The sequence below is a fragment of the Miniopterus natalensis genome, chromosome 14 (genome assembly GCF_054644295.1).
Source record: "Miniopterus natalensis isolate mMinNat1 chromosome 14, mMinNat1.hap1, whole genome shotgun sequence".
Lineage (NCBI taxonomy): Eukaryota > Metazoa > Chordata > Mammalia > Chiroptera > Miniopteridae > Miniopterus > Miniopterus natalensis.
Genome location: NC_142094.1, coordinates 22,062,547 through 22,074,611, shown reverse-complemented (window position 1 = coordinate 22,074,611; position 12,065 = coordinate 22,062,547). Strand labels below are relative to the sequence as shown.

Sequence of the window (12,065 nt, the reverse complement as noted above, 5' to 3'; positions counted from 1 at the left end):
ACAGACTCTTTTAATTGTCCCAAGGACCCCATGGAGTGTGGGTGGGGGTAGGGTACTGTGATTTTCCCCATGGGGCAGCAGCCTTGTGAGCTTGGTACAGCTATCATTCCCATTTTACAAATAGTGAAACTGAGGCAGCACAGGGAGGCTAAGGAACTTCCCCACGATTGATCTGACTTCAGAACCTGTATTCTTAACCTCTGTGCTCTGTTATAGAAGTTCTAGGGAGGGTAAATCCCTGAGGACTGGGCAGTCAAAGAGGGCTTCCTGGAGGAGGGGGAAACTGTGCTGGTCTGAAATGTGGGTGGAGATTAGGCAGGAGGAAGGGAAGACAGTGGGGGTGGAAGGAATGGTGTGCATCAGTGTCCTGAGGCAGGGACACTGTGGGGGCCCTGTGGTGACTTGTTTGACTGGGGAGAGGCTCTGGTGGGAAGGAGTAACGGGTCGACAGGGAGCCTCGAGGGGCACGCTGACAAGGTCGAAGCCCCTGGTGAGGTCTGGCTTGTGCTCCTGTGGAGGGGAACAGAAATCTCTTGTCCCTCTTTCCCTGGCCAGCGGTGAAGAACCAGGTCACAGGCAGCTTCATCTTCAACCCCAAGGGCAAGGAAGCCACTAGCAAGACCTTCACCGCAATGGGCCTGGAGTGGGAGTATGCAGTGGAGGATGCCAAGGAAAGCCTCAAGACTAGCGGGCCCCTGCCTGAAGCCATCGCGGTCCTGGTGAGCCCCGCCCCACACTGGGGCCCTGCTCACCCGCCTGGTGCCCCAGCCCTGTCCTCCTAGCTCACTGTCGCTGCTGCTGAGCCAGCCCAGGCCTGGTGGAAATCCTCCTGCTCCACCTCTTCAGGAGCCTGAGCAAGGCCAAGGTGCCTCCATCCCAGGCCAGCTCCTCATTTGTGCTTAAAGGCTGGCGGAATGGCAAGAGCGGAGGGAAAAAGAAACAGTTGTCTCACTGTCAGACCAGAGACGCCGCCACACACAGGGAGTTTGTTCTCCTTAATGTAGGGTTAGAAATGGAGCCTGGAAGGAGCGGGAGGGACCTGGGTTTGTTCCTGTGTTGCACTGGCATCATCCAGCGTCAGCATGCATTCTGGCATTGCCAACGAGTTGGCAACTGACCCTGGGGTGCTGTCTGGCACTGCAGGCTTCCTGAGGAGGAAACAGGGCCACTGTCCTGGCTGGGGCCTCTCTGTCCAGCCCTTCTTCCTAGACCATAGGCCAGAGCTTAAGGAGCAGGGATTGTTAACCCAGGAGACCAGGAGGGGCTCTGTCCACAGTGCCGTTGGCTTCGGCTGGTTGCAAGGGATATTGGGCAGGCTTTGTTCCTGGTGCTACCCTCACTAGTCAGGGAGGTTCTGGAGGGCAAGGTTGAAGGCCTACTTACTGATGTCAGCATATTAATTTAATCCAACACGTATTTTCTATTCACCCTATATTTATTGATCACCCATATGTCTATGGCCAATTGATTTTCAACAAAGGTACCAGGACCATTCAGTGGGGAAAGGATAATCTCTTAACTAATGGTGCCGAAACAACTGGATACCCACAGGAAAAAGAATGAAGTTGGACACCTACCTGACATCATGTACAAAAATTAGCTCAAAATAGGTTAAAGACCTAAATGCAATACCTCAAACCATAGAACTCTAATAGAGAATGGATACATCTCATGCGGTTGGATTCTTAGGGGTGATACTGAGAGCGTGAGCAACAAAAGAAAAAATAGATAAATTGGTTTTCATGGAAATTAAAAACTTTTATACATCAAAGGACATTATCAAGAAAGTGAAAAGACAGCCTATAGAACAGGAGAAAATATTTGTGGTCATATATCTGGTAAAGTCTAGTATCCAGTCTATATTTATTGACTATCTACCAGAGCCGGGCACTATGGGTGCTCTGGTGAGCAGGACAGACTGACAGACATTGTGGGAGGGGAAAGACACAGGCTGTGCTCGGGCCTGGCACACAGTAGGTGCTTAGCCTGAGTTTGCTGCATAGCTGCTGGTCTGGTTGGCCTCCCCAGGCCACACTCGGTGGTCTCCTCCTGTCTTTCACCAGTTCTGATTCCCACCTCACAGTCTTCCCTTTGACACCTCCCCACATGCTGGCTTTGCTTCTCTGCTCTCCAGTCCTGTGCCATCTCTCCCACCTCCCCTCAGGTACTCCCCCCAGCTGAGGGTGGCCCCCGCAGCAGCCTGGCCTACAAGTATGTCATCCACGAGGACCTGCTGCCCCTTATCGGGAGCAACAGCGTTCTCCTGGAGAAGGACACCTACGAGTGGGCGCTCAAGAGCTGGGCCCCCTGCACCAAGGCCTGCGGAGGAGGTACTGGTCCCCTTGGGCCCAGCTGCCCCAACCTTCCAGCTGCCTTGTGGGGCAGCCCAGCGCCAGAAGGCTGACATTGTCTCCACCTGACGTGTCCCCAGTTCATGACTCAGTTTCTCCTTGAAGATCTCCAGGGTGTGGAAGCCTGTCTGGGTAGGGTCTCTGGGATGGGGCTGGGGTGCTAGAGCAGTATCCAAGGCAGGGCCTCTGTGCAGAGGGGCAGCCGTCCGAGTGGACTCCCCATCCACATCATACCTGGGACAGAGAGATAGGCTGATAAGGAAGGCTTCCTTAGAAAGGGACATGGGCAAGAGGGAGTGCAAAGGCACAGAGGGAGGTGGGATTGCCCTCCAGGCTCTCCAGAGCTCACTGTCCCCGAGGCCCCAGGCAAGGCAGTGGGGGCCTGGCAGGACCAGTCCCTTGGCAGCCTGCCCTCCCCGCAGGTATCCAGTTCACCAAATACGGCTGTCGGCGCCGACGAGACCACCACATGGTCCAGCGGCACCTGTGCGACCACAAGAAGAGGCCCAAGCCCATCCGCAGGCGCTGCAACCAGCACCAGTGTCCCCAGCCTGAGTGAGTGACCCTGGGAGGGACGAGGCGCCTGATCCCACACCTGAGGTATTGCAGACCTCTCGGCCCTGGTCTTGGAGCAGGGGCTGCAGAGCCTGCTTCCTCCAGCCCTGCAGCCTGGACACTCGGCCCCTGCAGGCAGGGCTCCCTGAACAGAGCAGCCCAGCCCAGGCTCTGCCCACGGCCAGCGCTGCCCCCCTCTCCATCTGTCCCCTCTGGGTTTCTGGATTAACTTCCACTTCCAGAAGGAAGATGATTCCTTTGTACTGTCACTCCCGGCATTTTTTACAGATGGGGAAACTGAGGCCCAGTTTGGGGGCATAGCTTTCCCTCAATGATCTGGGAGGTCCATGGAGGTGACGCAGTACTCCCAGGCTCCAAGCCCCAGGCCAGGGTCCTGTCCACCAGCTCTTCTCAGCTTGATCGTCTGGGCCATGGACTCAGCCTGGCCTTCTAGCCCTAGCCATGGTCTAGCCCAGTTGGGGTTCCCCAGCCTGAGGATACAGACTCTTTTGAGCACAGAGTCATGTTCTTCAGGTTATTTGGAGAGAGCTATGGGGAGGAGAAAAGCTGTGACTTGTGGAGGATTCAAGGTCAGGCCTCTGAATCTGTTGCAGAGCCAACCCAGCGCTTCCTTAACCCCCAGGCAGGGCTGAGGGTAGCTGGCTGGTAGGAAACCTCAGAGAGTCAAATCCAATCTCCTGCCTTCCCAGGAGTCCTCCCAGGATGGGGGGCAGGTGCCAACTGGCCTCGCTGATTCACAGCAGCTCCTGCTTCCTCAGACTAGGGGAGCTCCAGGGCCAGGGCTGGAGCTGGTCACCAGCACTAGAGCCCGCCACAGCCTCCCTGTGCTCAGGCCAGGCTGTGACGCCCAGCACCTCAACCACTTTCCCCACAAATGTCTATGATCAAAGAGCATATAAGGCTAACAGGTCACCACCTGGCTTGTCTGTAAAATTGCCTATTGACGTCCTGGGGCTTTTTGGTTTTTAAAGGAAGGGGTTGGCTGACAGAGCCCTGGTTTACCACCAGCTTATCTGATCAGTGCCAAAGCTCTGCAGGCGATGATGGTGATAGTAATAGTGCCTGCATTTATTACATCCCTACTGTATGCCATATGCCCTGCCAAGAGCTTTACGTATATCAAGTCCTTTTATTGTTCCAAGAGCCTCATGGGAGGGGCTTCTATTGTACAAGCTGTGACTCATCTCTTTTGTGCATGGCCATACCTCAGCACCTGGGACAGTACCTGCACCTAGTAGACACTCTAGTAAATATTTACGAGGTGCTGAAAGGCTCCTGATGTAAAGATGGGGTAACTGAGGCTTGGACGGGTTAAAAACTTGCCCAAGGATTTGCAGGATGCCTGGATTTTGATATGCCTTATACCCATTTTTCAGATGAGAGATTAAGTGACTTTCTTGAGGCCACATGGCCTGGCAGCTGCAGAGCCGGATGGACAGTTGTCCTGGCCCCCAAGCATTCTGAAGCCCAAACCCACTCTCTGGCTTCTGCTTGCAGTAGTTCAGTGGGTGGAAACAACCCTGGGAGGAAATGTCCCCATGGTCCCACCACCCCTCCACCTTCTTCTGTGTCTGTCCTCAGGTGGGTGATGGAGGAATGGAGCACCTGCAGCCAGAGCTGTGGGAAGCTAGGGGTGCAGACTCGGGGAGTGCAGTGTCTGCTGCCCCTCTCCAATGGTACCCACAAGGCCATGCCAGCCAAAGCCTGTCCTGGGGACCGGCCCGAGGCCCGGCGGCCCTGCCTCCGAGTGCCTTGCCCAGCCCAGTGGCGGACAGGAGCCTGGTCCCAGGTAAGTTGTCCTCAGAGGCTGGGAGTGGCTAGGCCAATGGGCACCTTCTCTGGGGAGTCAGGGAGGAGGTAGGTCTGGATGGGGGAACTACTGCGATCTGGTGCTCACCGCAGGCAGAGTTTCTGGCTGTTTCCTCCCCTTATCTGTTTTGGTTTTTCTCAAAACGAAATGGAACAGCTCCCATGGCTCTGGACTAGGCCTTCACATTCATTCACTATTTGCCTTGACCTTCATGCAGCACCAGGAGACGCCGGCTGATATCCCCATGTTACAGATGAGCAAACTGAAGAAATATTTACTAAGTGCCAGTTACATGCCAGGCCCACTGAACTAGGAGTGCAGGAATCCAGCATTAGCCAGACATCTGATTCTTGTGCTTATAAAGCTTATGGTCCAGTGAGGGAGACATAGGGACAAGCGAACCCATAACAAAAGCATTTGCAGCGCTGTGCAGGAAGTGAATGGATTAATGTATCTGGGAGGGCCTCTCTGAGGAGGTGATCTTTGAGCTGAGACCTGAGAGATGATAAGCTGCAGGAAGCCCCTGTGGCAGAGACAACCCTGCCACATTCCAGAAACTGAAAGGACATTGGGACTGGAGCTTAATGAAAGGGGCGGGGGCTGCAGGAGGACATTGGAAAGGTGGTCAGGGCTTTATGGAGAGTTAGGACGCATTCTCAGAGCCGTGGGAAACTGCTGAAGAGCTTCCACATGGGTGTTACAAGCTCTGATTTCAGGTTTTTAAGGCTCACTCTGGCAACTCAACAGAAAGTTAATTGTTGGGGGCAGGGTAGAAAAGGGAAACAGTAAGAAGGTTGTAGAGGAGTCCAGGTGCTCGTGGCCAGGCCCTGGACGTGGCCATAGGATCTTTTTTTGATGTCTTGGGTTTTCTCTTAAAAATTCATTTGTCATGAACCTTGAAGACATTATGCTAAGTGAAATAAACCAGCCACCAAATGACAAATACTGTATGATCCCACTTATATGAGGCGCCTAGAATAGACGGATTCATAAAGACAGAAGGTAGAATGGTGGTGCCCAGCATGGGGAGGGAGGGCTAAGGAGTTAGTGGTCAACAGGGATGGAGTGTCAGTTTGGAAAGATGAGAGTCCCTGAGATGGACAGTGTGAGGATTGCACCACAATGTGAATGTGCTTAATGCCGCAGAATTGTACACTTAAAAATAGTTAAAATGGTAAATTTTATGTGATGTATATTGGACCACAATTTAAAAATCTCATTTAATCAAGGAGATAAGCACGATGATGCTTATTGTAATAGCAAAAAATTAGGAAATGTCCTAAATGTTTATGTATAGGAGATTGGGGGGGAAATCATGGTCTGTTCATATAATATAGTACCGTATAGCAAGAAAAACAAATAAGCTTGAACTATACATATCAACATACACCTCAGAAAAATAAATTTAGGTGAGAAAAAGCACTTCCAACTTAGAGTTTTAAAAGGCACAACGCACTATTTGCAGATATGTCAGAACGCTGGTGTGTTACAGTTACTGGTGGTATTAGAACAGGTTTTCACGACCAACTTCTTCATATTTTTCTGCTTAAAATATTGCAGAATAAAGAGTATTTTGAAATAACCAAAATTCCACACACAACTCATGAAGATTTTATGTTCATCTCCATAATATGTAGATTTGTCTGTTTTAATATAAAACACCAAGATGGCTGGTCCCAAAAAAGACCCCATAGATAAACCTAACAGAGAAGTGGCAGGTGGTGGGCGGTAGTTGCCCCTTGTAAGACTGACAGGCGCCTGAGGGCAGTTGCTTGTAAGTATTTACCCCAGGAGGATGCACCATCTTAATCCCATGGTTCTGTGTGGCCTGTGACCCTCGTGATGTCTCTCTCGGGTTGTCCCATGCCCAGTATGAGAAGTGGACCTCTGCAAGTTCTTCCCCATCCCACTAGGAGAGGCTGACTCAGTGCCTAAAACCTAGCGATCTGGCCGCATTGGGCCGTGTTGCTTCTCCAGGGGGCCTCAGCCACCACCAGACATTTGTCAGGGGAAGACGTGTGTAAGGTTTGGGGATGCTGTGTGTGGCAGCCCTTGCACGTGGTTGTCGCTTTCTGCTTTTTGTACCCATGCCTTTTACCTTGGGGAAGAAGACACTTTTGAACAAGCCTCTGCAAGTTGAGTTTTGGTCATTTGAACCACAGAGTCATTGAATGTCAGAGCTAGAAGGGTCTATGGCAACCCTGTTACCCAGCTGTCTGTTTAGCAGATGCCACCATCCAGGTTCCTTCATCCTGTTACCAAGATGTCATCAAGTAGATAGACCTGCCCCAGGTCCCCAAGGGCTGGTGGATCAAACAGGGGAGTTTGTCAGGGTGATACACAAAATATTTAAGGACCCAGGCACAGACTAGACAGTGGACACAGGGAGTGTTGCCAGAATGGGGTCCTGAGCCAGGGTTCACTATCTCAATGGTGGAAGGCCTCATGGGGTTCTGAGCTCAGTGGCTGTCTACCACCCAGGACAGGAATATTTGGCAACTGCTGTGCTGTCCTGGTGAAGCTATTTAGAAGCAGTCCTTGCTCATCCCTTTGGTCAGGTGGGGACTTCCCACCTTTCTCTGTACTCTTTCTGTCCTGGGCATTGGCTGGATTGGAGCTCACCACCTCCTTCCTCTGTCTCTCCACCTGCTCCTCCCTGGCCACTGTGGCCTGGCCTGGACCTGGCTGGCTCATGGCAGTGCTCTGCCACCTGTGGAGAGGGCATCCAGCAGCGGCAGGTGGTGTGCCGGCCTAATGCCAACAGTCTCGGGCAGTGTGAGGGGGACAAGCCAGACACCATCCAGGCCTGCAGCCTGCCTGCCTGCAGAGGTGAGCCGGGTAGGATGGGGGGAGGGGGAATGGAGGACAGGCAGGCCCAGCTCCTCTGGCCTAGGCCTGAGACCCAGCCCAGCCTGTATTCTGGCCCCCTAGAAATTCCAAATATTAGAGGTGCTTCTCCCTGCTCATAGGAAATGTCCAGAACTCTACAGTGACAGCTGATGTCCGGGAACTTGTGACCCCACAATCTGGGTCTCTACATCTTATTAACAAGATATCATCAAGTAAGTGTATTTCTGAGCCCCACCCCCTCCCCCAACCCTCCAGTGGTCAGTGTCACAGGCACAGCCATGCAGTGGAGCAGACCCAACTTCCAGTCTGTCCATGTGAGGCCTCAGATTCCTCAGCTGTGAGGTGGGGATAATGCTTGTCCTGATCCATGATCCCTTACCTGTAATTCTAAAATGCTGAAAGCTGCAAATGTTTCCCTAAACTTGATGCAGACTCATTTGGCAGCAAAATCTGACCTGAACTAACAAGAGATCAGTTATTCTGCTATAAAAACATTGCCATATTTGGTTATAAGATGATGTCCCAATCTCCACTGGGGATGTTATATAATATGAATACAGTGCATATTACTTTTCTAACCTCAAAAGTTCTGAATTATGAATCATATCTGGTTCCAAGATTTTTGGATAAGCAATTGTAGATCTGAGCTGCCTTCAGAGGGCTGCTGAGAGAATTAAACGAGATAATGCATGCACTCCTGTCCAGCTGTCAGCTAACAACAACCAAAATAGTAGTTTCTCTCTGCCTCATGATCAGTTATTCCTCCCATCCATCCACCCACCCATCCACCCACCCATCTATCCAACCACCCAGCCATCAACAAATATTGACTAAGCACCTGCTATGTACCAGAATCAATGCTCTATGTGCCCTTCCTAGATTCCTTCTCTCTTTTCCTTCCTCACCTTCCCAAGGATAAGGGTCTGAGAAGATGGGTAGCAGAAAGATCACAGACCCTAACTCCTAGTTCAAGGACCAATTGTCCATGTGCCCTTGTGCAAATCCCTGAACCTCTCTGAACTCAGTGACCTCATCTGTAAAATAAAGGGATCTGACTAAATGTTCTCAGAGGATTTTCTGGTTCTAGCTTTGCTGCTTCTCTGCTCCTGTGCTGAGGCTCAGGCTGTGCAAGCGCCTGGGTTTCCTTCGCTTTTCTTCCTAAGAGCAAAGTATGGGCCCCTAATTCTGCTTTTAGAATTCTGCCGCCATCTAGAGGCCACAAAGCTTCTTCACATTCTGTTAGCGGAACATGAAAACATTTTTAGATGGTATTTTAACCAAAGCAAACAAACTAGTATAGTGAGCACTCCTCTATGCCAGGGGTTTTATAAATGTTATTTATAATGTTATTACTCATGGGTGAATGTCAGCATCATCCCCATTTTACAGGTGAGAAACAGGGTTGGAGAAATTGACTTGCCTAAGGCCTCACAGCTTTTAAGTGGTGGAGCCTTGATTGGAGCCTAGGTCGACTTGATTTCAAATTTACTGGTGGAGGGCTTAGTGTTCCAACTGTGCTGCCTGTGGTAGGATGTTTGATCAGCCTGTCACAAGTGTGACTTACCTGGGCGTTTGCCTGGTCCTAAGTGGAGTGGACCAGACTCCTTTGGGTTGTTTGGGAGGAGGCTAGGGTTCCCACTTCCATCTAGAGCAGGGTTCCCAAGCTCTGCTACAGATTACGGTCACCCAATGCCCACAGCCAGACTGACCAGGCTCCCTGGTGTAGGAGCTAGGCAGTGGCCGTTTGTAAAGCTCCCCAGGTGATTCCAGTTGGCAGCCAAGCCTGACAATTATTGATGTAGGGCTGTGGTTCTCAGAGCTTCCCCATGTATTGGCATCACCTTGTAGGTTTTGTTAAAACACAGAGCTGGACCCCACCCCCAGAGTTTCTGATTCGGGAGAGCTGGATGAGGCCTGAGAATGTGCATTTCCAACAAGCTTCGGGTGATGCTGATGCCGCAGGTGTGGGGACCCCACTTTGAGAACCACTGATCTAGGGGAGTTTAGTCCCTCTGCCACATAATAAGAGCTGTCCCTCAGTCCTGTCTCTCCTCTCAGGCAGCCCTGTGTCTCCATCTTGGAAAAAGCTTTATAGTGAGTCCAGCCAGAGCAGGAGAAGAGAGGCCTGCAGCTGGTGGGCTGAGGGGGAGGGGGAGGCTGTGTCCTGCTGTCTGTCACCTGGCTGATGGATGTCCTCCCGTCATCGTCCTTGTGCTGTGTGCACAGCAGAGCCCTGCGTGGGGGACAGGTCCATCATCTGCCAGATGGAAATGCACGACCGCTACTGCTCCATCCCCGGCTACCACCGGCTGTGCTGTGAGTCCTGTACCCAGAAGGCTCCGGGCCCTGACGCCAGCCTGGATCCCGGCCTGACACCACCACCCTTCTCCACCCCCGGGAGCCCCTCACCAGGATCCAAGGCCCGTCCAGATGCTGTGGGGCCCACTGTGGGGCCAACGGGTTCAGATGACCATCCGCATGGCCAATCCACCCAGCTCCCAGGACCTCTGGGAACAAGCCCCCCAGTGACCCAAAGCCCTGGTTTTGCTCCCCAGAAACTGAGCCCTGGAGCATCCCGGGGTACTTCCCCTAGCGCCACCCAGTGGGTGCCTTGGGGCTGGCCCACTGTCCCACCCCTGCCAGCCTCTGAGGATAAAGGGCAACTCAGAGAAGACCTGAAGCATCCAGGCACCAGCCTTCCAGCCACCTCCCCAGTGACATGAGCACCGTCTTGCCCGTCCCACCAGTCGTTTCCACAATGTGGGCCCGAGCCCCTGGCTCAGAGGATGCGCAGTGGGCCAGGGGCAAGCTCAGACTTCCTTTTAAATTATTTGCCCTCTTGTTCTTGTTTTGGGCTGTGATACTTTTCACCCGTGAAGTGGGTGTGTGAGGAAGAAAAAAATCAGGGAAAACCCTAACCTGAGATACCTCAGCAAGCGGCCCAGTGACCGAGTTGAACTTCTCAGGGGCTCCTGTCTGTCTCCCTGGCCAGGCTTGAGGGCCAGCTAATGCCCTGTCCTCACAGACACTGCGTCCCACACTGGATCCGTCTGGCTGCCTGCCTTCACCAGAACTTGTGGGACCCCTGTGCAGGCCCAGAGAGGCAAAGCAGGGCCAGGGAAGGTGAGGGGGTGCCCCCAGGACAGTCATCAGAGAGGGAGGGAACTGGGAGTGAGTGTGGTCCAGCTGCAGGGCTGGGGCAGGTGGGAGGCAGGTTCATCTCAGGCCCAGCTTTTCGTAGCAAGAGCTCCATGGGGCTCTTCCAGCCAAGGCCAAGGAGCAGAGTCCAGCTTGCCTTTGCTGGCTGGAGGGCAGTGTTGGCCATCACCTCTGCCCCAGCAGACAGCACTTTCTGTTACTTCTGGGGCCTCTAGTCTACAGGTAGGCCTCCCAGCCTCACTCCAGCTCACCCAAGAAGGGGGCTCCGAAGACTCTAGAAAGTGTCTTCTTTATCCAGGGGTCTCCCAACTGGTGCTAGAGCCCTGGCTAGACCAGAAATGGCAACTATGTCATCACTCCAGGGCATGAAGGGAGACAACCTGGAAGGGGACTTGTAGGACACAGAGGGAGACGTGAATTCTCAGGCTGTGCCCCATCAGTCACTGACTTTTGCCAGAGACCACTCCTGCTGGCTCTAGAGGTTTGTGGTGCTGATTAGGGGGGCGGAGGGTCAGGCCTCAGAGCTGAGGACCAGAGTCCACTCATAGCCGGGCCCTGGAGATGACAGGGGCCACCCAGGGCAGGCTATGAGCCTTTGTCCCATGCTGGGGTGGAGAGTAGACACTGACCCACAGTGTTGTGGTGCTTCATCTGCCCTGCCCCCCCTTACCTCCAAGGGCAGGTAACTTCCCTAGACTCCTTGGCTCTCTGGAAGCCACCCTAGTCCTCAAGATCCCCCCCAGGGCTCCTGACTCTGAGTCATGTGGAGAGTCTCCCAGACCCCAGCAGGTGCTGAGGTGCTTGCTAGTTCTTCACCCCCCCACCCCCACCCCCGGGAGAGCTGTTCTGAGCCAGGCTAGAGGCATAGGAGCAGTGGGCCGGCCTGTAGGTGCCTGGAGAAGAGAGCCCTGTCCCCCTCTGCCTGCCCCTCCCTGGATGCTGGGCACACACTGAATCATTCCTGTGACCCAGCCTGCCTGCGTTAAGGGCTGTAATCTCTGCCTTTGAGATCCAGATCTTTAAATTTTTATGTATTTATTAACATTATCCTTGGTGTTTTGTTTTGGACTCCAAAACGTTGTTGTGTTTTTTCTCTGTTTTAGAGGACAGGGACCTTGAAGGTAGAGCTCTAATGTGATGGTGGGCTGGGCTGTAGCAAGATGATGGGGGTGGGGGCTGGACGGAGAGATGCTGGAGGCACGAGACGACTTAACCCTCAGCCTCCCTGTCAGCCTCACTGGCCCTGGGGCACCTCTGGGCATCAACTCAGGGTGCTCTTGAGAGGTAAGGACAGGGCTGGGGGCCCTACTCAGGCTTCA

General features: G+C 53.0%; 1 protein-coding gene across 1 annotated transcript in view; it reads left to right on the top strand.

Annotated features, from left to right (window-relative positions):
• Window positions 1-11,822, top strand: part of ADAMTS14 (ADAM metallopeptidase with thrombospondin type 1 motif 14) — a 74,778-nt gene extending 62,956 nt beyond the window's left edge. Inside the window, exons 16-22 of the mRNA XM_087824367.1 lie at window positions 556-719; window positions 2,165-2,330; window positions 2,774-2,906; window positions 4,509-4,716; window positions 7,437-7,566; window positions 7,707-7,799; window positions 9,814-11,822. Coding sequence (XP_087680493.1) covers window positions 556-719; window positions 2,165-2,330; window positions 2,774-2,906; window positions 4,509-4,716; window positions 7,437-7,566; window positions 7,707-7,799; window positions 9,814-10,310 — 1,391 coding nt within the window. The 3' untranslated portion in view covers window positions 10,311-11,822. The remainder of the gene's footprint in view (window positions 1-555; window positions 720-2,164; window positions 2,331-2,773; window positions 2,907-4,508; window positions 4,717-7,436; window positions 7,567-7,706; window positions 7,800-9,813) is intronic.
• Window positions 11,823-12,065: the final 243 nt, after the last annotated feature.